Genomic DNA, 27,746 nt, shown 5'->3' with positions numbered 1-27,746 from the left:
CAGTTGGTCTAATGCAGGGTTGGGTTAGCGCAAGAGCAATACAATTTTTTTCTATTTTGTTTTTTAAGCAGGGATCCCCATTGAAGTCATGATATCTAAAGTTCTGAAGTTAGCACGCATCAGACTTTCAGTTAGTGCACTAACTTTTCACTTTCAACTTGTAAAACACGCGTTAAAATTTTACTTTGACCACAGTTTGCTTGCGAGCGAAAAAGTGTGCCACTTGTAATCTGGTCATACATTGTGCAAATATATGTGCTCCCTTAGGGGGGCTAATCCTTTCTGTGCCTCTTATACTGTATTTCTGTGCTGCTATCTTATTTTAGATACTCACTTGTCCTTTCTATTCTAAATGATTATGGAGCAAACTGGTGTATCTAAAGTCTTAGAACAAAACAATGATCCTTTAGAGGAGCTATCTACTGACAATTTAACTCCTTCTCATATATGTTTGCTACTTAAGGAAGTGTTGGAGTGTCCTCTACTCAACTTTTTAATATATTTGCTGAGTCTATGTATCATGCTAGACAGGGTCACTCAGTTTTGCTACCCAGCAGTGGTATCCCTAAGACGGTTCTATGAAACTGCCTCCTACCTTTTTAAAATGGTACATTCACACTGTAATTTCATGGCTGTTGGCTGTCATTATTCCACCAGATAACCGCTATTGCATGCAAAGGGAAGAAGAGAACCCTTCACAGGTAATGAGCTGATATTGGACATCCCTAAAGATCGACCTGTCTAGGTACACTGTACCTTCCAGGAGTACTGTTAAATCAGAATGCTCCTTCTCAGCTGAGGACTATTCAAAAACCCAGTACCCCTTGCTGACGAAATAGCAGTACCAGTTTTCACTTTTCCGTTCCTACTTTCTCCTTTCTCTTGGCCATATGTAAGACTTAAGGAATAATGGGAAAGTGGGAGGGAATAAAGCTCTTTTATGTGGGGTGTTTTGCCTCCTCCTATACGACATGTGATAGCTAGTGGACATGAAATACATTCATTTATTGAATAAACATAAATTTTGTTCATTAACTACATCTGTTGTATTATGTACTACCTATTTATGTACCTAATGCTTCAGAATTTGGCTGTGTTTTACACATAATGATGACTTTATTTTTAAATATTTTGCTTGTCTATAATTTAGTGAACATTTAATTAATTGTCCGAGTTCCACAAATGTGTAGATGTGTTTTAGGTTATAGGTTGTTTCTATCCTGGTTTTAGCCATTACATTGTTTGTAACTGCAACTTTCTAACATGATAAATGATCAAGGTTTTATCTGAAATATTTAACTATATTACTTAATATTCATAATAATATAATGCAAAAATCCTAGAAGGAAAATATTGTAGCATATGGTATTTGATATAGGCAGGTTGGTCAGTAGTTACAATGTGTATATATGTGTTTTTTATATATATTTATATATATATATTTATTTTTTGCTCATATAGGTTTACATACCCTGGCAGAATTTATGATTTCTTGGCCATTTTTCAGAAAATATGAATGATAACACAAAAACTTTTCTTTCACTCATTGTTTAGTGTTTGGCTGAAGCCATTTATTATCAATCAACTGTGTTTACTCTTTTTAAATCATAATGACAACAGAAACTACCCAAATGACCCTGATCAAAACTTTACGTACCCTGGTGATTTTGGCCTGCTAACATGCACACAAGTTGACACAAAGGTATTTGAATGACTATTAAAGGTAACCATCCTCACCTGTGATCTGTTTGCTTGTAATTAGTGTGTGTGTGTGTATAAAAGGTCAATGGGTTTCTGGACTCCTGACAGACCCTTGCATCTTTCATCCAGTGCTGCACTGACATTTCTAGATAATGAGTCATGGCGAAAGAAAAAGAATTGTCAAGGGATCTGTGGGAAAAAGGTAGATGAACTGTATAAAACAGGAAAGGGATATAAAAATATATCCAAGGAATTGAGAATGCAAATCAGCAGTGTTCAAACTCTATTCAAGAAGTGGAAAATGAGGCGTTCTGTTTGATAACATACTGCATTCATCTTGCCATCAATTCTGACCAAATTTCCTGTGCCTTTGTAGCTCACACATCCCCAAAACATCAGCTATCCACCTCAATGTTTCACAGTAGGATTGGTGTACCTTTCATCATAGGCCTTGTTGACTCCTCTCCAAATGTAGCGTTTATAGTTGTGGCCAAAAAGCTCATTTTTGGTCTCATCACTCCAAATGACTTTGTGCCAGAAGGTTTGAGGCTTGTCTCTGTGCTGTTGGGCGTATTGTAAGCGGGATACTTTGTGGCATTTGCGTAGTAATGGCTTTCTTCTGGTGACTCGACCTTGCAGTCCATCTTTCTTCAAGTGCCTCCTTATTGTGCATCTTGAAACAGCCACACCACATGTCCTGTATTTCACCTGAAGTTATTTGTGGGTTTGTCTTTGCATCCCGAACAATTTTCCTGGCAGTTGTGGCTGAAATTTTAGTTGGTCTACCTGACCATGGTTTGGTTTCAACAGAACCCCTCATTTTCCACTTCTTGATTAGAGTTTGAACACTGCTGATTTGCATTCTCAATTCCTTGGATATCTTTTTATATCCCTTTCCTGTTTTATACAGTTCAACTACCTTTTCCCGCAGATCCTTTGATGATTCTTTTTCTTTCCCCATGACTCAGAATCCAGAATCGTCAGTACAGCACTGGATGAAAGATGCAAGGGTCTGTCAGGAGTCCAGAAACTCATTGACCTTTTTATACACACACACACTAATTACAAGAAAACAGATCACAGGTGAGGATGGTTACCTTTAATAGCCATTCAAACCCCTTTACCTTTGTGTCAACTTGTGTACATATTATCAGGCCAAAATCACCAGGGTATGTAAACTTTTGATCAGGGTCATTTGGGTAGTTTCTGTTGTCATTAAGATTTAAAAAGAGTAAACACAGTTGATTGATAATAAATGGCTTCAGCCAAACACTAACCATGAGTGAAAGAAAAGTTTTTGTGTTATCATTCATATTCTCTAAAAAATGGCCAAGAAATCATAAATTCTGCCAGGGTATGTAAACTTATGAGCACAACTGTATATATACACAACAGAAAAAAACATTTGTAGAGATCATAAAGCAAAATAGAACTTGAAGGCCATTAAATGTATATTCAACATTTATCCTCAAGAGCTAGAAACAGTCTACATTATTTAAGGATATGCCATTGTTGGTAAATCTAATTACCTGCGCCTCTCATTAACTCATTTGTTTCAGGGATATACTTAAAGGGACATGAAACCCAAGTTTTTTTTCTTTCATGATTTAGCAAAAGCATGCAATTTTTAAACCATTTTCCAATTTACTTGTTATATTATTTGCTTCATTCTCTTGATATCATTTGTTGAAAAGAATATCTAAATAAGCTCAGTAGCTGCTGATTGATGGCTGCACATAGATACCTCGTGATTGGCTCACCCATTTCTATTTCTTCAACAAAGGATAACTAAAGAATGAAGCAAATTAGATAATAGAAGTAAATTGGAATTTTGTTTAAAATTGTATTCTCTTAGTAAAAAGAACAAAATTGAGTTTCATGTCCCTTTAACACAGACATCCTCAAACTTGGCTCTCTAGAGGTTTTGGAACTACATTTCCCATGATGCTCAGCCAGGATGCCTGCTTTAACATCTACAACCATCAATTACAGAAGTTGGATAAATATCCAAATGATGTCAAAAAGTTTTAAAAGAAAAAAAAAAAAGAATAAAGGGAAGAAGGACTAAGATATATACAGTTCAGTAAGTTTATCCATCTCTTTTACTGTCACATTAAGTTTTCAATGTTTGTTTGTTTAGACTTGGTGCGAGGGTAGCCCGTCATATGAAGAGACTGCTTCGTGTAATAGTTGGATACCTGGAGGTTTATGATGGACCAGAAGAGATAGCCAGACTATGTATACTGAAATCCCTGCAAGAGACCATCAAATATGCTTGGCCAAGGTCTGAGATATCTGTTTAAATAAAATCTTTCTAGCAGTTAGTCTTTTAATGAGACCTAATTAGTAGATAGTGGAACCTGTCCATTAAAGTACTTTGTAGAGAAGTGTCAATTAGACCTTGTTGCTTTAAAAAACATGTTCTAATTTCCAATTAAAGTTATTAAAATTAAATAAAATTACATAGTAATGTTGTAGATCAGTTTGAAAAAAGACAGAAGGATTTACCCTATACAAATCTTAAAGGGATATTAAACAAAAAATTTTGTGTGCATAATTCGAATAGAGCATGCAATTTTAAGCAACTTTCTAATTTACTCCTATTATCAATTTTTCTTCATTCTCTTGGTATCTTTATTTGAAAAAGCAGGAATGTAAGCTTAGGAGTCTGACCAGCACATTTAGCCAATAATTAGCAGCACTACCCAGGTGCTGAACCAGAAATAGGCCGCCTCCTAAGCTTACATTTCTGCTTTTTAAATAAAGATAGCAAGAGAATAAAGAAAAGTTAATAATAGGAATAAATTAGAAAGTTGCTTAAAATTGCATGCTCTATCCAAATCATGAAAGAAAACATGTAATACCCCATTAATATACATACAAAAAAATCAAATCAAACAATTTCTCTTTCTTTCATGATTCAGAGCATGCAATTTTATTGATTACAAATTTACTTCAATTTTGCTTTATTCTCTTGGTATCTTTTGTAGTGTATTGCTCCTGAGTCTACCTATGTATGCTTTTCAACAAAGGATGCCAAGAAAACAAAAACAAAGCAAATTAGATAATGGAAAGTTGTTTAAATTTCATGATTCAGAAAGAACATGCGATTTTAATTTTTACTCCTACTACTGTCCCAAATGAAAAGAATGGTTGTTTTAATGTTATTGTACTACTGTAATAATTACATTATAGTGCAGTTTATGATAGCATTTAAAGCAGGGCTGATGATATCCGTGCATATTATTACTCATGAGTATAGGATCTTTGATCACAGGAGCAAATATAAACCCCTACATATTCCCCTCCCCTTATCATGCCTCTGTGTGGTTATACATTTTATGTATGTATTCTGGGTCAGACACATATCTGAGTTATTAAGGTGTCATGCTTTTAATTACAGGGTTATTTACTTTATAATATGGTTTTACATAATTTCTATGCACCAAATACAACATAAATACATTAAAATAAAGTGTTATATATATATATATATATATATATATATATATATATATATATATATATATATATATATGTGTGTGTGTTTAACACACAGAGAAAGTCCAGCACTAACTTACAAGCTCTCAGCTACGATTGAAAGCAAATATTGAAGGGTTAGTTACCACATCTTACCAAATGGGACAAGCCCAGGTACCACATCAAGGTCCCTTCCAAAACTTGGGTCCCTAAACCAGCCAAACAATGCATGTTGCAGTTCAATCTGAGAGTGCAGTCCCCTTCCGTGTTTTGTATATGTCTAGGGTGATTACATAAGCCTGTACACCCTTCACTTGTTCCCAGTTTGTTTGATTGAGAGCTTGCATTTTTTTGGTTGGTTTAGGGTCCCAGGTTTTTGGAAGGGACCTTGTCGTGGTACCTGTGCTTGTCCCATTTTGCCAAATGCGGCAACTAACCCTTCCATTTTTGCTTTTAATCTTAGCTGAGAGCTTGTAAGTGAGTGCTGGACTTTCTCTGTGTGTTGTATTAATTTGTTTTGTAATTTTCCCTATGATTCTTGCACCCAGACCTGGGGACAGCACAGCTTCCTGTGAGTGCCAATGAGCACCCAGGGCTGAGCATGTTGCAGGGTTATGGGATGTGTACTCGGTCCGGTCTGAGAGTGCAGTCCCCTTGTAGGGTCATGGGATGTGTACCTAGTCCGGCCTGTTTTATTTATTTATTTATTTATATATATATATATATATATATATATATATATATATATATATATATATATATATATATATATATATATATATATATATATATTTACATACTATGGGCCAATTTCCACCATCAACTGCAAATGTTATGAATCAACCTGGAAAAAGTTGTGTGTGTGTGTATATATTGTCTCAACGCACTGTGAATAGGATGGTTTGAGTGGCCAAAATATCTCCAAGGATCACAGCTGGAGAAGAAATTAGTTGCGTCTCGGGGTCAGAAAGTCTCCAAAACAACAATCCAACATCACCTACATCACCACAAGTTGTTTTGAAAGGTTTCAAGAAAAAAGCCTCTACTCTCTTCCAAAAACAAACTCAAGCATCTTCAGTTTGCCAGACACTATTGGAACTTCAAATGGGATTGTGTTCCATGGTCAGATGAAACCAAATTAGAGCGTTTTGTCAATAAACACCAGAGGCGGGTTTGGCACAGACAGAGAGGTAGACATATGGAAAAGTACCTCATGCCCATGGTTAAATATGGTGCTGGCTCTTTAATGTTTTGGGCTGTTTTACTACCAAAGGATTTTGGACATTTTGTTAGGATACATGGCATCATGGACTCTATCAAATATAAACAGATATTAAATGAACACATGACTGCCTCTGTCAGAAAGCTTACAACGGGCCGTGGTTGGATCTTCCAGCAGGACAATAATCCAAAATATACTTCAAAATCAACACAAAATTGGCTTACTGACCACAAAATCAAGGTCCTCCCATGGCCATCCCAGTCTCCTGACTTGAATCTAATAGAAAACCTGTGGAGTGAACTGAAGAGGAGAGTCCACCAGCGTCAACCTCGAAATTTGAAGGAAGGATCTGGAGAGATTATGTATGGAGGATTGCTATATATTCTCCAACCTCATTAGGCATATATAGGCTAAGATTCAGAGCTGTTATCCTGCCAAAGGGAGGTAGCACAAAGTATTGACTAAAAGGGTGCCAATAATTGTGCCACACATACAGTACATTTAACTTTTTTTTATTATATATAAACCTGTGTTGCCCCTTTTGCTGTCAAGTAGATGAAAACATGAAAAAAATATTATTTATGCGATATTCATATTTAATAAAGGTTTTAACTGTATTTACTGTAAATATTTCACATTCCAATGTTCTGCACATGGCAGAATAGCTTCCATGTATTTATAAATAGATATTCCTATATATATCTATACACATATGTGTGTGTGTGTGTGTGTGTGTGTGTGTGTATGTGTGTATATATATATATATATATATAAACATGTGTGTGTGTGTGTGTGTGTATATATATATATATATATCCTATAATATAAAAGGCCAAGTGTGTTTGTCCGAAGCTGTCATGTGCAGTAGAGATTGCGCAAGGACAAACACACCTGGCCTTCAACACACCGACCTGGCACCTGATCCGCTGTCCGAACGGTAGGCGTGACGGGGCCAGGCCTGATGGGGCGTGGTGGGGCAGGCAGCCGTGACAGGGGCCGGCCGTGGCCGACTGCCGAGAGAGAGAGCGCAAAAGAGAGGGGGGAGATAGAGCAAAAGAGAGGGGGAAAGAGAGCAAAACGTTGAAGAGGGAGAGGAGGTGTGGACCCGGCTGGCCTTTGGGGGGGAGAGGAGGGGGTGGTCTAACTCATTGTTTTAACCCCTTGAGTGCTAATGACGGCTCTGAGCCGTCACAAATTGTCTCAGTCAGGTGCTAATGACGGCTCAGAACCGTCACTAGCACTCTCCCACTTTGAGGGAGATCTGGGGCTCCCACCGGCTCCTACCACAGTGATCTGGCCTGCATAGTGACAGGCATCGCTGGGGATTCACGTTATGCGTGGTGACGTCACGCGCAATGATGTGATGACGTCACCACAAAACTTTATTTAACATGAACAATGTTAAATATAGGAGCAGGGGGCATGCTGACCACCATTGGAAAGGTAATCGTCTAACCTTTCTAACAGTGTTAGTCTTGGGGATCTGAAGAAAAGAAAAAAAAAAGTTAAAAAAATGTATTTAAAAAAATATAAAATAAAAAAACTCCCTTAAAAAACCTTAGCACCCAGGTGGGAAAGTGCTTAGCACTCAAAGGGTTAAGAGGGGGTTGTGTGGGTAAGTGATTCTCAATCAACCATGACCTCCTGAAAGAAGGCCATATTTCCAGTTTTAAAGTATGAGTATTCCTCCTAAGAGAGGAATTCTGATGTATTGAGTATCCATTCTTGCATAGTGGGTATTTGTGAGGTTTTCCATTTTCTAGCTATTCATAGCTTTGCACTGTTGAGACCAATTTTTTAATAGTTTCCATCTAATTTTACATTGTTTTTCAATTCTGTGGTTAAAGAGTGTGGTTGTTTGTTCTAGTGTAAAGGAATCTCCCAGTAGTTCTTTGTAGAAGGTTTCTATATGTTTCCAAAATGGGGACAAGTGTTAACATTGCCACCATATGTGCGACATGGTTGTGAGCTCACCACATCCTCTCCAGCAGGAGGCATTAACATTGGGATATATTTGTTTAATCCTGTTCGGGGTAAGATACCAGCGGAACAGAATTTTATGGTTTAATTCGAGTACTCTAGGAGAGTATGATGATTTGTGTATGTGATAGAATATGCTGTTCCACTGTGTCCCAGTTAGTGTGATTCCTAGTTCAGTATGCCAATGAGGTGCAAATGATGGGAGGGGAGGTGTGGAGAACACATCTAAGAGTTTTTTAACAAACGATAAAGACGCCTGGGGCAATGTGTCCATCAGGCATAGACGTTCAAAGTTTGTGGGTTCCCTTAGCAGGTCTTGTTTGTGTGGGGATGTCCATATCAGGTGTGTTAATTTAGCATATTTGAGCCATGGTGTAAAAGAGCCTCCAGCGATGTCTGTTAAATGTATGAGCTTCTTAAGCTACCCGTTCTTTGTCCTAGCCCCCTATCTGTTATTTAATTTAGTATGATTCCTCCGGTTAATTATGCATTAATAGGTATCCCTTTCCGCTTAGATCATATCTGATCCCAAGTCTTAAAAGAGATGGGTCTACAGTGAGGATTGTTTTTCTAGTATCGGTCTGTTTAAATGTTTAATCCAACATGATCTGCCTATTGCCTGAATGTTTAATAAAAAGGCGTCTATGATCATCCATATTTTGAGTATGGTTGATCGTGCCATTCCAATACTATTAATGGAGAACCGCATTTTAATATTGTAAAATAGATGGTAACTCCATACCTCCGGTGCCTAAAGGTTGAAAGAGTATTCTCCTATTAATTCTAGGTTTAATGCCTCCTCATATAAAAGAGTTAATCAGTGATTGTAGTTTGGTTTAGGTAAGTGGTGGGAAGGTGAATAGGGGCTGCCTGGAGAATATAGAGAATTTGTGGAAGGGTAGTCATTTTAACAGTCTGTATTCAACCCCACCATGATAAGGGTTTATCCTTCCAACTGTCAAAGTCTTTACGTAACTTGTGTAAAAGGGGGAGCTAATTATGTTTAAATAATTTGTTACTAGATGGGGTTAAATAGATTCCTAAGTCTTTAATCTTGTCAAGCTTCAAGTTATACAGGCAAGCTAAACTAAGTCGTCCAAAGTAATTTTGTGGCATATTTTGGTCACCAAAAATCTGAAACTCAGTCAGTAGTGGGTAGAGAGATGTTTCAGGGAAGGTGAGGAGGACCAGTACATCATCTGCATACATGGTGATTTTATGTATATTGGGGCCTAATTGTATTCCGCTAGTGTCCTTATTATGTCTTATATGTGATGCCAATACCTCCATAGAAATCGCAAAAAGGAGCGGGGACAGCAGGCATCCTTGTCTCGTTCCTTTTTTGTATATTAAAGCTTTCTGATAGTATACCGTTGACTTTGACCCTACCAGATGGATGAGAGTACAAACTGAGGATTCAACTTATTATTTTGGACCCTATTCCTAAGACATACAAACAGATTTTCAGGGAATTCCAGTCCAGACGGTCAAAAGCTTTCTCAGCATCTGTTGAGATTAATATTGATTGTTGTTTCAACTGACTGGCATGTTCTATGAGATGGATGACCCTTATCGTATTGTCTTTTGCCTCTCTTTTTAGGCATAAAGCCAGACTGATCCGCATGGATTAATTGGGGTAGGATTTTATTAAGGGGGAATGCTAAAATTTTGATATCTGTATTGAGTAACGAGATAGGTCTGTAGTTTTCAGCCTTAGTTGGGTCTTTGTCTGCTTTCTGTATTACTGTTATATGGGCCTCTAAAGTTTGTTTAGACCATATTTGATGGTTATCTATGGATTGGAAAAGTGATGTAAGGTGGGGGGCTAGAAGTGGGGCAAATTGTTTATAGTAAAGGCTGGTGATTCCATCCGGTCCTGGGCTTTTGTGTAGAGGGAGTGTTTTGATAGCAGCTAGAGTTTTCTGTATGGTTATAGGTTCATCTAAGAAATCGGCTAATTCTTTAGGTAGTACTGGGAGGTCTGCTTCTGCTTCATATTTTTCACTAGCTGTCTGTAATTTCGACATTGGCGGTGGAGGAAGATTGTAAAATTTACTATAGAAGGATCTTAGCTGATCTACTATCTGATCACTGCCGACTAGGTTGTGTCCGTTTGAGTGCCTCAGTGTATGTATATAAGTGCTGTATTTCCGTTGTTTGAGTGTCATAGCAAGTAAGGTCCCTATTTTGTTAGATTCGGAAAAATATTTTTTTTTTAAGGTAAAACTCTTTCTTTTGAGCCTCCTTATAGCGTAATTGAGTTCATTCCTAGCTTTTCTTAAATGTATCGCAATTCTTCGTCTAAGGGGTTTCTTTTATGTTGGGTCTCTAGATTGCGGATTGAATTAAGTGTAGCTGTATAAGCCGTTCAATATGTTTTATTGAGGAATGCTTTGTGTTTTATTAACTCACCTCGGATTACCGGTTTGAGGGGAGATGTCGGGTTTTTAAGCATAGCGTTGTCTAGTCTCCATAGAAAGGGGAATAGTGGGGATTCTGACCACTTCATAGTCACGATAACCATTGAATGACCTGACTTACTGAGTCTATATCGGAGTCATTAAGTAAGCTATAGCTGAGTTGATCTACAAAGATATAGTGAATTTGTGAGTAGTTTCTAAGTGGGTTAGAGTAAAATATGTAGGTTTTTTTTGTCCTGGATGCTCACATGCATCTATGAGTGTGAGCGAGTATAAATTTGCACTGACGTCTAAGATAGATCTTGAGGATATCCCACTATTTCCTGCAGAGCAGTCAATGATGGGTTCCAGTGCTATATTCAAATCCCTGGGATCCTTTTTGGAGTTGTAGTATTTTGCAAGTGATTTGTTGGATGAACTTGACTTGTTTAGTGTTAGGTGCATAAATGTTGACCAAAGTTATTAGTCTATTTTGCAAAAGGCCTACTAGTATTATCCACCTGCCCCCTGGGTCTGAATCAACAGACAATAGTTGAAACGGTATGGCTCTATGTAATAGTATTCGCTCCCCTCCTTTCTTCTTTGAGTTGGAAGCAAAATGCCCTATCGTGAAGTCTGTATTAGTGAATTTAGGTCTATGATCTTTTTGAAAATGTGTCTCCTGGAGGAAAACAATATCAGTTTTTGTTTTTTTCTTAACCAGGATAGAGCTACTGAGCGTTTGGTTGGTGAGTTTAACCCTTTGACATTTAGTGTGATTAGTTTAATTGGTTGTGTTCCCATGGGTAAGGAAGGTGAGGATGTCATATATTATGTGATATGTGTCTTCTATGGGGGGGTCTATTCGTGTGTAGTGTTTGGTATGAGAGGGTCGGGGCTTTTACGATTCTGTAATGTGTGGTGGGGGGTTTTCTGCTTACCTGTTCGTTGAATTGTGAATGGTGGTTCTGAGTAAAATAAGAGGAAAAAGTAGTAGAAAAAAAGAGTAGTGGGTCTCTGAGAGTTTTATTTAACCCTGTAATAACAAAGAACCAATGTAAGTACATCAGCATATATACATAAACAAACAAAAAACATAACTGTGATTAACATAACCATAGGGTTTTTCTATGGTAGTAAAAGTGGGGAAGAGGGTACAAGTTTAAGCTACAACTTTTGGTAGCAGGTCGGCTAGGTTTGGTTGGGTAGGATAGGAGAGTTTTTAGGTACATTCGCTATCAGGAAATATCAATATTTGACATATATTATGGATATTTGACATACATTTTCCAATAGTTTTACTCATGTCCGGTAGTAATGATTGTCTGGGGTTGTCATGTTTCTTGTTCAAAGGAGTATTGCCTGGTATTTTGGGGCTGGACTGACCTTACTTGGCGGGATCATACTGATATACTTCAGGAAAGTTTTTCTCTTTTAAAAGCACAACTGAGCTAAAAGAGGCTGCTCCTAGGTAGTAACTCGTCATAGAACAAGCTACTGAGCTGTTTTCCGTTCCTGGTAGAGTGCTTTTCTCTTCATATGTCTAAATGCATTGAGTTGCTGCCATGTGATTGGCTGATTAGCAATTTGTGTTCCAAGCAATTGAACAAGTGTACCTAATAAAGTGGCCGGTGAGTGTATATGTATAAATATATATTGTACCATCCAATATATATGTATATAGAAATATGTATTTCTCAATAAATATAACATATTCTTCTATGTGAAGAACATTGGAATATTCATATTTTCATGTCGTGTTGGCACACATGAGAATATGCGATCGGGTTTGCTCACGAATAGGGTGTTAGTTTTTGCTCCATTGACTTCTATGTGGGAATAGGTTATCACGCACGCAATATTTGTAAGTTCGGCTTTTTGTGCGTGTCGGGTTTGCGTGCGAGCGATAACATTTTACTTTCAACTTGTAATACAATGTAGCCACCAACCAGCAAGCGCTATCAGGGTGCTGAACTTTGGGCCGGCTCGTAAGCTTTATATTCCTGCTTTTCAAATAAAGATACCAACAAAGAAATATTGATAATAGGAGTAAATTAGAAAATTGCTATCTCACTGGTTTTCAAACCTTTACTCAGGCCTCCCTAACTGGCCACATTTTGTGGATCTCTGAACTTGAGCACAGGTGAAATAATCAGCTGATTAGTAAACACGGTTATTTTAACTACTCTCATCCAAGGTTATCCAGAAAACCTGTGGCCTGTTGTGAAGACCTGAGGACAGGTCTGAAAAGCAGTGCTCTATCTGAATCATGAAAGAAAAAAATTGGGTTTCATATCTCTTCAACTATAGGCTCATCACTCTGATCCATTGTAAGTCCAATTTGAGATACCCTGGAGTAGACTAGGGAGAGGGTATAGAAGAGGAAGAATGTGAAGCAATGTTCTAATCGGGCTTTAACAAAAGTTTAAGAAATTTCTTCTCAATTATTATAAATACATGATAAGGTTGAAGACTATGCACATCTGTTTTTATAGGCTATTTTGCTTCACTGATTTTAAGTTTTAATAAAAAAAAAAGTTTACAAGTTCAGAAATATCTTCCCAAATACCCTGGTATTCATATTTGTATAATTGTGGCACATTAATTCAGTGAAACACATAGTTTAAATTAATTTTTCATGATTCACATAGACCAATTTACTTTTATTAGCAAATTTACTTTGTTACACATATATATATATATACATACATACTTGGTAGTTACTAAAGAAATAGGAACTGATAGTATTCTGTGAGTGTGATTTTACAGATGTAAAAGTGTAAATATTTTAATTTTGGAAAATGCATATATTTGAATTTATATGTATTCTTTAAAATCATAAGTGAATTGTCCTCTCCTCATTTTTAGAATACCTTGTAGGCTGTCGCTACTCTTGAAAGCCCTCGTGAAGCTACTATATGAGATTTCTTGTTATCAAAACAATGAGCCAGTGACTGATGCCCTGTGTCATGGTGCCACGGAATGCCTTCTTCTGCTGGACAGATGCTCAAAAGGACAAGTGAAAGTAAGAGATTATGTGTCTAGTTATAGAGCATTATCTTGTTCTTCTTGTCTGAATTAAAGATCTGAGAGTATCTTTTGAAAATTTTAGTGATTAAAATCAACATAGGGCTCCATTTATTAAAGCTTCAACATTTAAACAATCAGTGGTTTCAATGCATTCACTGAATCTCGCTTCAGCTATTACACATCCGACTTTGAAATTTATCAAAAACAAGGCTTGATACGCTCGTGTCAACAGCGGTCTGTTGATAACTTTAAAACATCAATGGCACGAATACTTAAATTTATCATTATTTCAACACACAAAATAGATACGAAACGAATCACATTATGCATTTCATGTCTACTTTTACTTAGCTCTGCCCTATTCTACACTTATTCTTCTATTAGTCACGATAAATTATTTTCCTACTTTTATCTAAGGTAATTATTAATATACTGTATGTATAAATAAATATACTCTTTTATAAGTACTGTGTGTGATATATATATATATATATATATATATATATATATGTGTGTGTGTTTGTGTGTATATGTATAGTTTTTTTTAACCCCTTAACGACCAGTGCCGTACGTCGCTGCAGTCATGGGCTTCTTTCTGCTGCGATCTCGCTCAAAATAGTGAGATTGTGCTATTTATGCATGCCCCACGAGTGAGGCACTGCAGAAATAAATTTGCATAGTTGTCGATGCATAGAGGGCCACTCCGCACAGCGGTGGTGCAGATCGTTGGTGGGTGGGAGTGTAATGCGGCCCATCGCTGGAGGAGGCAAGAGAAGGGCGGGAGTAGATGGGACAGCTACGCCACGCAACACATTGGGTGAAAAACAATGCCGGTTACACCGGGAAGTGAGGGGGAAGGAGGGAGGAAGGGCAATGAGGGGGATCCTATGTGGGTTCCATTGAGGGAAATAAATCTGGGAGGGGGAGGGGGTAGGGTAATGAGGGGGCAGCTACACTACAGGAAAAAAAGGGTATTTAAAAAAAAAAAAAATTAAATGTCTAATTTGCTGCAAACTGGGTACTGGCAGACAGCTGCCAGTACCTAAGATGGCGGCAAATAGGTAGAGGGGGGGAGCCTTAGAGAGCTTTGGGGGGGGGGGTCAGGGAGATTGGGGGGTAAGGGGGGATAATACACTGCAGAAAACCTAAAAAAAACACACACAAAAAAACAGCCTTTTATTTTAGTACTGACAGACTTACTGACAGCCAGTAAGATGGGGGTGAACTTTGGGGGGTGGGGGAGGGAAGAGAGCTGTTTTGAAGGGATCAGGGAGTGGGATGTGTCAGGTGGGAGGCTGATCTCTACACTAAAGCTAAAATTAACCCTACAAGCTACCTAATTAACCCCTTCACTGCTGGGCATAATACAAGTGTGGTGCGCAGCGACATTTAGCTGCCTTCGAATTACCAAAAAGCAATGCCAAAGCCATATGTCTGCTATTTTTTAACAAAGGGGATCCCAGAGAAGCATTTACAACCATTTGTGCAAAAATTGCACAAGCTGTTTGTAAATAATTTCAGTGAGAACCAAAAATTGTGAACACAATTTGGCGGTGAAATGGTGGCATGAAATATACCAAAATGGGCCTATATCAATACTTTGGGTTGTCTACTAAAAAAAAAAATGATATAACATAGTAACATAGTAGATGAGATTGAAAAAAGACCGAAGTCCATTGAGTTCAACCTATACAAATATAAAATACTTACAAAAAGCTCCAGTTAAACTTAAATAATCGGTGACCCATTTAATACAAGCAATTATATCCATGAATTTTGTTTCTAGACAGAAATGTATCTTAAATGTATCTATGGTATTAGCATTCACTACCTTCTTTGGTAATGAGTTCCACAATTTTATTGCTCTTACAGTGAAAAAACATTTCAGTTGCAGGAGATTAAATCTCCTTTCCTCCAACCTTAAATTGTGACCTCTTGTCACAAACAATTTTCTTGGAATAAACAGAACTTCTGCCATCTCTGTATTTGGGCCTTGAATATATTTATATAAAGTAATCATGTCACCTCTCAAGTGCCTTTTTTCTAAAGAAAATATACCCAATTTGGCTATCCTCTCCTAATAGCTTAAATTATCCACTCCCCTTATTAGCTTTGTGGCCTTTCTCTGAACATTTTCTAGTTCTGCAGTATCCGTTTTGCGATCAGTCCCCAGAACTGCACTCCATACTCAAGGTGAGGAATTTATATAGTGACAGAATTATACTTTCCTCCCTTGAATCAATGCCTCTTTTAATACATGCTAGTATCTTATTAGCCTTTGAAGCCGCTGCCCTGCATTGTACACCCATCTTTAGCTTGTTATCTATTACTACTCCCAAATCCCTTTCCTCTATTTGGCTAAGTTTTGTACCATTTAAATAATAATAAATTGCTTGCTTATTTTTACTTCCAAAATGAAGAAACTTGCATTTTCCCGTATTAAATCTCATTTTCTATTTACCTGCCCATACTTCTAATTTTGCAGATCCCTTTGTAACGATAGTTCATACTGCTCTGACCTAATGACCCTACTTAACTTAATATCATCTGCAAAAATAGAGATGTCGCAATTTAATCCTTGCTCCAAGTCATTTATAAAAATATTAAAAAGAACAGGGCCCAGTTCTGATCCCTGGAGGACTCCACTGATTACCTTTGTCCAATCTGAGTATGATCCATTCAATACTACTCGTTGCTCCCTAATTTTTATCCAGTTATTTATCCATGAGCTAATATTTTTAGCTATTCCCAGTCCCTTAATTTTGTGCATTAATCTCGCATGTGGCACTGTATCAAACGCCTTTGCAAAATCTAAGTATATCACATCAACTGATTCCGCTTTATCTATATTTTTATTTACTTCCTCATAGAATCTATTTAGATTAGTTTGACATTATCTATTTCTCTTAAAACCGTGCTGATTTGAACTCATAATCTTGTTTACACGAATATGCTTATCAATATAATTCCTTATAATCCCTTCAAATATCTTCCCCACTATTGATGTCAGACTAACTGGTCTATAGCTTCCTGGATCATCCCTGCTTCCCTTTTTTGAAGAGTGACACCACATCAGCTTTACGCCAATCCGGGGGGACCATGCCTGAGGATAATGAGTCTTGAAAAATTAAGAGTAGAGGTTTGTCTATAACAGTGCTACATTCCCTTAACACCCTTGGGTGAATTCCATCTGGGCTGGGAGTTTTATTTACCTTAATATTATCCAGTTTTTTCCTGATATCCTCTATACATAACCCAGTTAATGGTATGTGCTGGCATGTTCTAGTTTGTTCCAAAGTATCCTCCATTGGTTCCTCTCTTGTGTATACTGAAGAAAAGAACTGGTTTAGTAACTCAGCCTTATCCCTTTCACTGTTAATCATGCTACCCTCCACACATTTTAATGTACCCATATTGTCCTCCTTAGATTTTTTGCTTTTTATGTACTTTAAGAACCTTTTAGGGTTAGACTTAGAATCCTTTGCAATTATTTTTTCAATTTTGGCTAATTTGATTGCATTTTTGCATGCTTTGTTACATTCCTTATAAATATGGTATGTTGAGTCTGTACTGTTTTCTTTGAATAATCTAAATGGCCTTATTGGCTTGGATTTTTTATTTTTATAACCATATGGTATTTGTTGATATGTATATTTATTTAACAAAGTTTTGAATGTTATCCATTTAACCTCTGTATTTTTATTAGAGAATACTTTGTCCCAATTTATGTTATTTAATGATTGCCTTAAATCATTGAATTTTGCTTTCTTAAAATTAAGTCTTAGTTAAACCTTTAAGACAATGCTTATGAAAAGAGATTTCAAATGTGACCATGTTATGATCACTATTACCCAAATGTTCTTTGACTTCTATGTTTGATATTATATTTGTATTGTTTGATAGCACTAAATCCAATATAGCTTTACTCCTAGTTGGTTCCTCTATTAATTGCGACTAGAAGTTATCCCTGAGAACATTTAAAAATCTATCCCCCTTAGCTGAATTACTAGTTTTGTTGGCCCAGTTTATATCAGGGTAGTTAAAAATCTTACATAATTACAGCACTGTTATTAGCAGCCTTACCTATTTGCATAATAAGTTGAGTTTCCTCTAGGTCACTAATGTTAGGGGGCCGAGAAGAATCTGTGTTCTTATCGCAGAAACTGAAGGGTCTCTGCAGAAAGAACAGCAGCAGTGGCAGTTAAAATTATTTTTTTGCCTACACTTTTAATTTCTACCTGCAGGTGTCACTATTCCGTTCTATCTCAATGTAAATATTTGCTACGTTCCTCTCTCTTCAATTTCCTCCCACTTCCTGAACTCCAGTGTGGTACAGGGTAATGGCATATTGCAGAAAATGTAAGTCGGGGCTTAACAAATGTTTTGTGTATATGTTGTGTGTGTGTGTGTATATGTTGTGTGTGTGTGTGTGTATGTTGTGTGTGTGTGTGTGTGTGTATGGTGTGTGTGTATGTATGTTGTATGGTGTGTGTGTGTGTATATGTTGTGTATATGTTGTGTGTGTGTTGTGTATATGTTGTGTGTGTGTGTGTTGTGTATATGTTGTGTGTGTATATGTTGTGTGTGTGTGTATATCGTGTGTGTGTGTGTATGTGTATATGGTGTGTGTGTGTGTGTGTGTATATATGTTGTGTGTGTGTATGTTGGGTGTGTGTATATGTGGTTGTGTGTGTGTGTGTATATACTTTGTGTGTATATACGTTGTGTGTGTGTGTGTGTGTGTGTATATATATATATATATATATATATATATATATATATATGTATATATATATATATATGTATGTATATATATATATATATATATATATATATATATATATATATATATATATATATATATATGCAAAATGAGTCAGTTGCACTCTCACAAACAATTTTCCAAGGGCCAGGGTGCTAGAGTAGGTGAAATGTAGTAGAGTAGAAAACAGCACTCTCTGGACTTAAATTCAAACAGATAGTTTAATAGGTAACGTTTCGGGGAATGCTCCCCTTCATCAGACCATCAACATACAAGTGAATCAAACATTTAAACCTACATAGACCCCTCCCCCTAGTGCAAAAACCGCCAAAACCTGGTTGTCATAGCAACCAAACATACAGTGCATAGTAAATACAAATAGTCAAGCAATAATCACATCGCAGACCCCAAATAAATAAATAGTCATATCTGGGCAGCTATACAAAGAGCCATTGGTAAATGTTATATATATCAGTGCATCCAGTCCCATACCAGATGTTACTGAATGGTATATAAGGAAAAAACAGGATAAAATTCAGCATCAGGCTGTATAAACCCATTCAACACAGTTTACAAATAGTCACATCCCAGAACCCCAAAATTCAGTAATATTCATAAATGGGAAGCTAAACAAAGAGCCATTAGTAAATGTCATATAAGTGAGCGCATTTAGCCCCATATCAGATGATAACATAGACTACAGTACAGCATCAGGCTGTATAAACATATTCTAATCAACAGCATTTACAGGCCGGTGAACAAACGTCCCAAATAGTACATTGCAATACTACCTGCCTCAAGACCCTAAAGCGGTCCTGTAATGCACATAATGTAGATACAGTAGTAATGAACTCTAACATTAATCCGGCATTCATAATCCTAATACAAGGGTTGAACAATAACATCACTCTCCTTTACTTGTTAAAATACAAGTTAACAGCTGTAAAAATAAAAAGAGTAGTAATCATCCTACCGGATCCTAACTGTAGCCCAGACGTGTCATCCCGTGTGGTAGTGTCAGAAGCAGGCCTATGCAACTGTTTACAGAATACATCGTGTATCGCACAGGTTAGAAGTGCGCATGCGTATCGCCCCGGGGAGGTCCGCCCCCGAAAACCAAACAGCGTGACTATTGGCTCTAATAGACAAGCCCCTACAAGAATATATGTAAAATTATGCCCAACGTGTACTGGCGCGAATGTAATGTAAACAAGAAAGCTACTACAGTGACACAGCGCTTGGGCTTCCATATGAGAGATTCGGATATTAAAAAATGTAACAGTGTAACTAAATGTGGATGGTCAGGGGCAAATAAACTTTATCCAATAGGCAAGTTCATACCTCAGGTTACTGAGTGACTCAGCTCGTATTACGTAAAGGCCCCCACAGAGGATAAGTGCAGATTAATACAAAAGTTATCAGAACGCTCAGCTCTGGTATCTACATTCTGATTAGCCCTAATGGGACAAGGCCCACCGCAAACCAGGTTAGGTCAAATCTCGCTTAACACATATGTTCCATGATTCAGTGTTATAGTACATTACCACAGAAACCAACATGAACAAGGTTCACTCATTCTTGCAGGTCAGATAGTCATAATACCACCAGCTACAATGATAATATGACATGTTTAACCAACAGAATAGCATAGTTTGTTAATAAACAGGGAGAAGTCAGAACAACAATATGTAAACAGAATAACTTCTCCAGGACACTATATAGTCAAATGTCACTACTGGCAGCAGGGAGAATACTCCCAAAGCACCCCAAATGTTAGGTAAGCAAGGATAGGGCACAAATATATGAGGAAAGTGTAATGAGTGCAACCACATCCACTTAGTCAGATGAGATGCACAATACATTGATGCACATGCTGCAGTCAAATAATCAACAATCAGATAAAATCATAAAAAACAGTGCCAGTCTATTCCCATATTCAAACCTCTGGGGTGTATGGTGTCTAATTTGAAGATCCACTTTGCTTCTTTTTGTAGAAGACGTGTGTCCCTATCACCACCCCTAGGAAGTGGGGGTACGTGGTCAATAAGCTTAAATCTAAGGTCAGCAACAGAGTGACCCTTCTCCATGAAATGTCTGGCCACCGGCTGATCACTCTTCCCTTTTTCAATTGCTGTCCGGATTGCACTGCTATGGTTGGCCATTCTTTTCTTGATGTCGTCAGAGGTTTTACCGATGTAAAAAAAGTCCACAGCTGCAATTCAACATATATACCACAAATTTCGTGGTGCACGTAAGATAGTGCTTAATCTTGTAGCTTGTATTGTTGTGTGGGTGTCTGAACTGTTTGCATTGCAACATGGAGTTGCACGTCACACAACTAGGACATTTGTAGGAGCCTCTTTTGGTAATTGGTGTGACTTTATTATAGCTGTCAATGGGGTCTGTTTTCATCAGAATATCCTTTAGGTTCCTGCCCCTTTTGTACCCAATCCTGGGTGGTCCATAGTGCTGGTAAGGTAGTGATGGGTCTGTCTTTTTCCTTTAGAGTTACCCCCAGTGTTCTTGTGCTGGGAGTGTATGCTGTGACAAAATTCATTCTCTTCTGGTGGTCACGCTTAGTAATCTCCATATTCACCTGGGACCTTGCTTCCTTTATAATGTTGCTTTTGTATCCTCTGCTGTAGAACCTTGATTCCATTTCATTTAATTGTATCTCCTTCTTCTCAACATAAGTGTTATTGCGGCAGACTCTCAGCATTTGTGCCCTGGGGATCGCCTTTATGAGTGATCTGGGATGGTAGCTGGAGGCATGTAGCAATGTATTTCTATCAGTAGTTTTCTTTAAATAGAGTAGTTCCAAGTTTGTTGTCAACTTTAAAGATTCTTAGATCCAGGAAGTCCACTTCATTGTAACTGGACACCTCTTTGAGTTGAACCTGTCCCCTATTTCATTCAGGGATATGACCCATTCGTCAAAGGACTCGATCGTTCCTTGCCAGATTTCCACGATATCGTCAATGTACCGCTTGTAAAAAAGTATCTGTTGGTTGTCATATACCTTGAATATGCTTTCTTCAACATACTCCATAAAGAGATTTGCAAATGCAGGTGCCATATTCGCGCCCATGGCTGTCCCCATGAGCTGCAGGTAGAATCTTCTCTCAAATTTAAAATAGTTCAATTTGAGACATAGGGATAAAAGTTTAACAATAAAACTGGTTGGTGGTCCCACATAGGGGCATCTATCAAGGCAGTTGGTGATAATCTCCATCCCCATTTCATGCGGTATAATGGTGTACAAGCTTGTGACATCGAGACTGGCAAGCACATCACTTTGTCGTATGTCAGTCAGTGTGGTAAGATACGTGATCAGGGCAGAGGAGTCCCGTAGATAAGACCGCATATTCACCACTAAAGGTTGTAGTAAAGAATCAACAAACTTGGCCAGGGGTTGTAGCAAGAACCCCCGTGCTGAAACTATGGGGCGTCCAGGTGGGTGTGTCAATTGTTTATGTATTTTTGGTAACATATATAGTATTGGTCTTACTGGATAGTCTGTAGTCAACCATTCTTTAGTAGTTGAATCTATCCAATTCATGCGTGCTGCGTGTTCAATGACAGAATCAATCTGTGCCTTATATGCAATGGTCGGATCACACGGTAGAGGCATATAGGTAGAACTGTCCACCAGTTGTCTGTCTATTTCAGTTTTGTAATCCTGGTAGTCCTGCAGGACAACTGCACCACCCTTATCCGCTGGGCGTATGACTATAGTAGAGTCATTCCTGAGGGATTGTATAGCCTCCCAATCGCTTGTTGTCATGTTATTTCTGCTGGGGCCATGTTCACGCTGTCTTAATTTTTGTTGTACAATGCGAGTATAAGTTTTGATACTTGGATTAGTTGTGGGGGGGTTCAAATGTGCTGGGTTTCTTAAAAGGGTGTCTGTTATCTTCCAATGCTTTTCCCTGGAAAAAATCTCCCAATTTCAATTGTCTCTGGAAGCGCATAGTATCAATAAATGTGGTAAAGTCATCAGGTTTAGTTGTAGGTACAAAAGAGAGGCCCTTCATGAGTACTCGTCTTTCATTGTCATTCAGAACATGTTGGCTAAGGTTGACAGTCACATCCTCCTCCTTCTGCGTGGTAACGGGGGTCTTCTTCCAAAATCCGCCCCTGCGTGTGTGTGGTCTTCGCCCCTTCCCCTGGAGCGGGTGGTGATGCCTAAAAAAGGCTGTGTATGGTGCTGATTCTCTGTCTCCTGTAGTCGATCACTCGAGTACTCTGTATCTGAGCCAGAGCTAGAGTCCACAGTATTCAGTTGTCGGTGTGCATACGTTCTGAACCTCCTTTGTCTTCTTGGTTGGTATTGGGCTCTTTCAACAGGTCCGAGTGTCCACCGGTATACTTTTTTTTCTCTTTATAATCCTCCATAACATAACCCAGCTTCTTATTTTTAAAGGCAATTAGGGCATTGTTGTATTCACGTAATTGGGTACTGATTTTCTCCATCCAATTTACTGACTTGTCTTGTGCTACGATATGCCCTTTGATTTCCTCCAGATTGCTGATATCCTCCTTTGCCTTCTGCATCTGACTTCTGACTTCCTCAACCACTAACAGGATCAAATCCAAGGAGCATTTATTTAATATTGCCACCCATTTCCTGCAAAAATCAGAGTTTTGTCTGCCTATAGTGGGCACATTATTGATTCTAAAGCCCCTTGGTATCAGTCTTTTTCTGTGGTATTCTGAGAGGTAGATGCTATGAAGTTTCAGATCTACCTCTCTTTTCTTTAATTTGATCAGTTGGTTGTATACAGTCACTGCATTTTCTGCTGGATCCTCAGGTAAAATAGTGTCAAACAGTATCCGTGCTGCATCCAAGTCACTCATGGATAGTGTCTCAGCCCCCTCCACATCTGCTGGGATGGTTGCTGTGGCCTGTGTGGGTTCAATGTGCTCCATTGATGCTTTTGTAGTGAATAAATAATCCCCAGTGAAATATCCACACCGTGGTGATGATATGAGATTAGATCACAAGTCCGGTAATACAACAGAGTGAGGGATCTGATGTTAAATTCGCTGGTGGGTGCATCAGAATGGTGAATAGTAGGCAAAATGAGTCAGTTGCACTCTCACAAACAATTTTCCAAGGGCCAGGGTGCTAGAGTAGGTGAAATGTAGTAGAGTAGAAAACGGCACTCTCTGGACTTAAATTCAAACAGATAGTTTAATAGGTAACGTTTCGGGGAATGCTCCCCTTCATCAGACCATCAACATACAAGTGAATCAAACATTTAAACCTACATAGACCCCTCCCCCTAGTGCAAAAACCGCCAAAACCTGGTTGTCATAGCAACCAAACATACAGTGCATAGTAAATACAAATAGTCAAGCAATAATCACATCGCAGACCCCAAATAAATAAATAGTCATTATATCTGGGCAGCTATACAAAGAGCCATTGGTAAATGTCATATATATCAGTGCATCCAGTCCCATACCAGATGTTACTGAATGGTATATAAGGAAAAAACAGGATAAAATTCAGCATCAGGCTGTATAAACCCATTCAACACAGTTTACAAATAGTCACATCCCAGAACCCCAAAATTCAGTAATATTCATAAATGGGCAGCTAAACAAAGAGCCATTAGTAAATGTCATATAAGTGAGCGCATTTAGCCCCATATCAGATGATAACATAGACTACAGTACAGCATCAGGCTGTATAAACATATTCTAATCAACAGCATTTACAGGCCGGTGAACAAACGTCCCAAATAGTACATTGCAATACTACCTGCCTCAAGACCCTAAAGCGGTCCTGTAATGCACATAATGTAGATACAGTAGTAATGAACTCTAACATTAATCCGGCATTCATAATCCTAATACAAGGGTTGAACAATAACATCACTCTCCTTTACTTGTTAAAATACAAGTTAACAGCTGTAAAAATAAAAAGAGTAGTAATCATCCTACCGGATCCTAACTGTAGCCCAGACGTGTCATCCCGTGTGGTAGTGTCAGAAGCAGGCCTATGCAACTGTTTACAGAATACATTGTATATCGCACAGGTTAGAAGTGCGCATGCGTATCGTCCTGGGAGGTCCGCCCCCGAAAACCAAACAGCGTGACTATTAGCTCTAATAGACAAGCCCCTACAAGAATATATGTAAAATTATGCCCAACGTGTACTGGCGCAAATGTAATGTAAACAAGAAAGCTACTACAGTGACACAGCTACAACCCCTGGCCAAGTTTGTTGATTCTTTACTACAACCTTTAGTGGGGAATATGCGGTCTTATCTACGGGACTCCTCTGCCCTGATCACGTATCTTACCACACTGACTGACATACGACCAAGTGATGTGCTTGCCAGTCTCGATGTCACAAGCGTGTACACCATTATACCACATGAAATGGGGATGGAGATTATCACCAACTGCCTTGATAGATGCCCCTATGTGGGACCACCAACCAGTTTTATTGTTAAACTTTTATCCCTATGTCTCAAATTGAACTATTTTAAATTTGAGAGAAGATTCTACCTGCAGCTCATGGGGACAGCCATGGGCTCGAATATGGCACCTGCATTTGCAAATCTCTTTATGGAGTATGTTGAAGAAAGCATATTCAAGGTATATGACAACCAACAGATACTTTTTTACAAGCGGTACATTGACGATATCGTGGAAATCTGGCAAGGAACGATCGAGTCCTTTGACGAATGGGTCATATCCCTGAATGAAATAGGGGGACAGGTTCAACTCAAAGAGGTGTCCAGTTACAATGAAGTGGACTTCCTGGATCTAAGAATCTTTAAAGTTGACAACAAACTTGGAACTACTCTATTTAAGAAAACTACTGATAGAAATACATTGCTACATGCCTCCAGCTACCATCCCAGATCACTCATAAAGGCGATCCCCAGGGCACAAATGCTGAGAGTCTGCCGCAATAACACTTCTGTTGAGAAGGAGATACAATTAAATGAAATGGAATCAAGGTTCTACAGCAGAGGATACAAAAGCAACATTATAAAGGAAGCAAGGTCCCAGGTGAATATGGAGATTACTAAGCGTGACCACCAGAAGAGAATGAATTTTGTCACAGCATACACTCCCAGCAAAAGAACACTGGGGGTAACTCTAAAGGAAAAATGGGAGATTATCCAGAAAGACCCATCACTACCTTACCAGCACTATGGACCACCCAGGATTGGGTACAAAAGGGGCAGGAACCTAAAGGATATTCTGATGAAAACAGACCCCATTGACAGCTATAATAAAGTCACACCAATTACCAAAAGAGGCTCCTACAAATGTCCTAGTTGTGTGACGTGCAACTCCATGTTGCAATGCAAACAGTTCAGACACCCACACAACAATACAAGCTACAAGATTAAGCACTATCTTACGTGCACCACGAAATTTGTGGTATATATGTTGAATTGCAGCTGTGGACTTTTTTACATCGGTAAAACCTCTGACGACATCAAGAAAAGAATGGCCAACCATAGGAGTGCAATCCGGACAGCAATTGAAAAAGGGAAGAGTGATCAGCCGGTGGCCAGACATTTCATGGAGAAGGGTCACTCTGTTGCTGACCTTAGATTTAAGCTTATTGACCACGTACCCCCACTTCCTAGGGGTGGTGATAGGGACACACGTCTCCTACAAAAAGAAGCAGAGTGGATCTTCAAATTGGACACCATACACCCCAGAGGTTTGAATATGAGAATAGACTGGCACTGTTTTTTATGATTTGATCTGATTGTTGATTATTTGACTGCAGCATGTGCATCAATGTATTGTGCATCTCATCTGACTAAGTGGATGTGGTTGCACTCATTACACTTTCCTCATATATTTGTGCCCTATCCTTGCTTACCTAACATTTGGGGTGCTTTGGGAGTATTCTCCCTGCTGCCAGTAGTGACATTTGACTATATAGTGTCCTGGAGAAGTTATTCCGTTTACATATTGTTGTTCTGACTTCTCCCTGTTTATTAACAAACTATGCTATTCTGTTGGTTAAACATGTCATATTATCCTTGTAGCTGGTGGTATTATGACTATCTGACCTGCAAGAATGAGTGAACCTTGTTCATGTTGGTTTCTGTGGTAATGTACTATAACACTGAATCATGGAACATATGTGTTAAGCGAGATTTGACCTAACCTGGTTTGCGGTGGGCCTTGTCCCATTAGGGCCAATCAGAATGTAGACACCAGAGCTGAGCGTTCTGATAACTTTTGTATTAATCTGCACTTATCCTCTGTGGGGGCCTTTACGTAATACGGGCTGAGTCACTCAGTAACCTGAGGTATGAACTTGCCTATTGGATAATGTTTATTTGCCCCTGACCATCCACATTTAGTTACACTGTTACATTTTTTAATATCCGAATCTCTCATATGGAAGCCCAAGCGCTGTGTCACTGTAGTAGCTTTCTTGTTTACATTACATTTGCGCCAGTACACGTTGGGCATAATTTTACATATATTCTTGTAGGGGCTTGTCTATTAGAGCCAATAGTCACGCTGTTTGGTTTTCGGGGGCGGACCTCCCCGGGGCGATACGCATGCGCACTTCTAACCTGTGCGATACACGATGTATTCTGTAAACAGTTGCATAGGCCTGCTTCTGACACTACCACACGGGATGACACGTCTGGGCTACAGTTAGGATCCGGTAGGATGATTACTACTCTTTTTTTATTTTTACAGCTGTTAACTTGTATTTTAACAAGTAAAGGAGAGTGATGTTATTGTTCAACCCTTGTATTAGGATTATGAATGCCGGATTAATGTTAGAGTTCATTACTACTGTATCTACATTATGTGCATTACAGGACCGCTTTAGGGTCTTGAGGCAGGTAGTATTGCAATGTACTATTTGGGACGTTTGTTCACCGGCCTGTAAATGCTGTTGATTAGAATATGTTTATACAGCCTGATGCTGTACTGTAGTCTATGTTATCATCTGATATGGGGCTAAATGCGCTCACTTATATGACATTTACTAATGGCTCTTTGTTTAGCTGCCCATTTATGAATATTACTGAATTTTGGGGTTCTGGGATGTGACTATTTGTAAACTGTGTTGAATGGGTTTATACAGCCTGATGCTGAATTTTATCCTGTTTTTTCCTTATATACCATTCAGTAACATCTGGTATGGGACTGGATGCACTGATAT

At 38.4% G+C, this 27,746-nt stretch overlaps 1 protein-coding gene across 3 annotated transcripts in view; it reads left to right on the top strand.

Moving 5' to 3' along the window:
* TTI2 (TELO2 interacting protein 2) overlaps positions 1 to 27,746 on the top strand; it is a 70,904-nt gene that overhangs the window by 39,038 nt on the left and 4,120 nt on the right. Inside the window, exons 5-7 of one of the 3 annotated variants that reach the window (XM_053718041.1) lie at positions 2,677 to 2,784; positions 3,842 to 3,985; positions 13,651 to 13,807. In XM_053718041.1, coding sequence (XP_053574016.1) covers positions 2,677 to 2,784; positions 3,842 to 3,985; positions 13,651 to 13,807 — 409 coding nt within the window. The remainder of the gene's footprint in view (positions 1 to 2,676; positions 2,785 to 3,841; positions 3,986 to 13,650; positions 13,808 to 27,746) is intronic. The other 2 variants (XM_053718042.1, XM_053718043.1) reach the window with 2 other exon arrangements.

This window comes from Bombina bombina, chromosome 6 (genome assembly GCF_027579735.1).
Source record: "Bombina bombina isolate aBomBom1 chromosome 6, aBomBom1.pri, whole genome shotgun sequence".
NCBI classification, from domain to species: domain Eukaryota; kingdom Metazoa; phylum Chordata; class Amphibia; order Anura; family Bombinatoridae; genus Bombina; species Bombina bombina.
The sequence above is the reverse complement of the archived record's forward strand: the minus strand, read 5'-3'. Positions and strand labels throughout refer to the sequence as shown.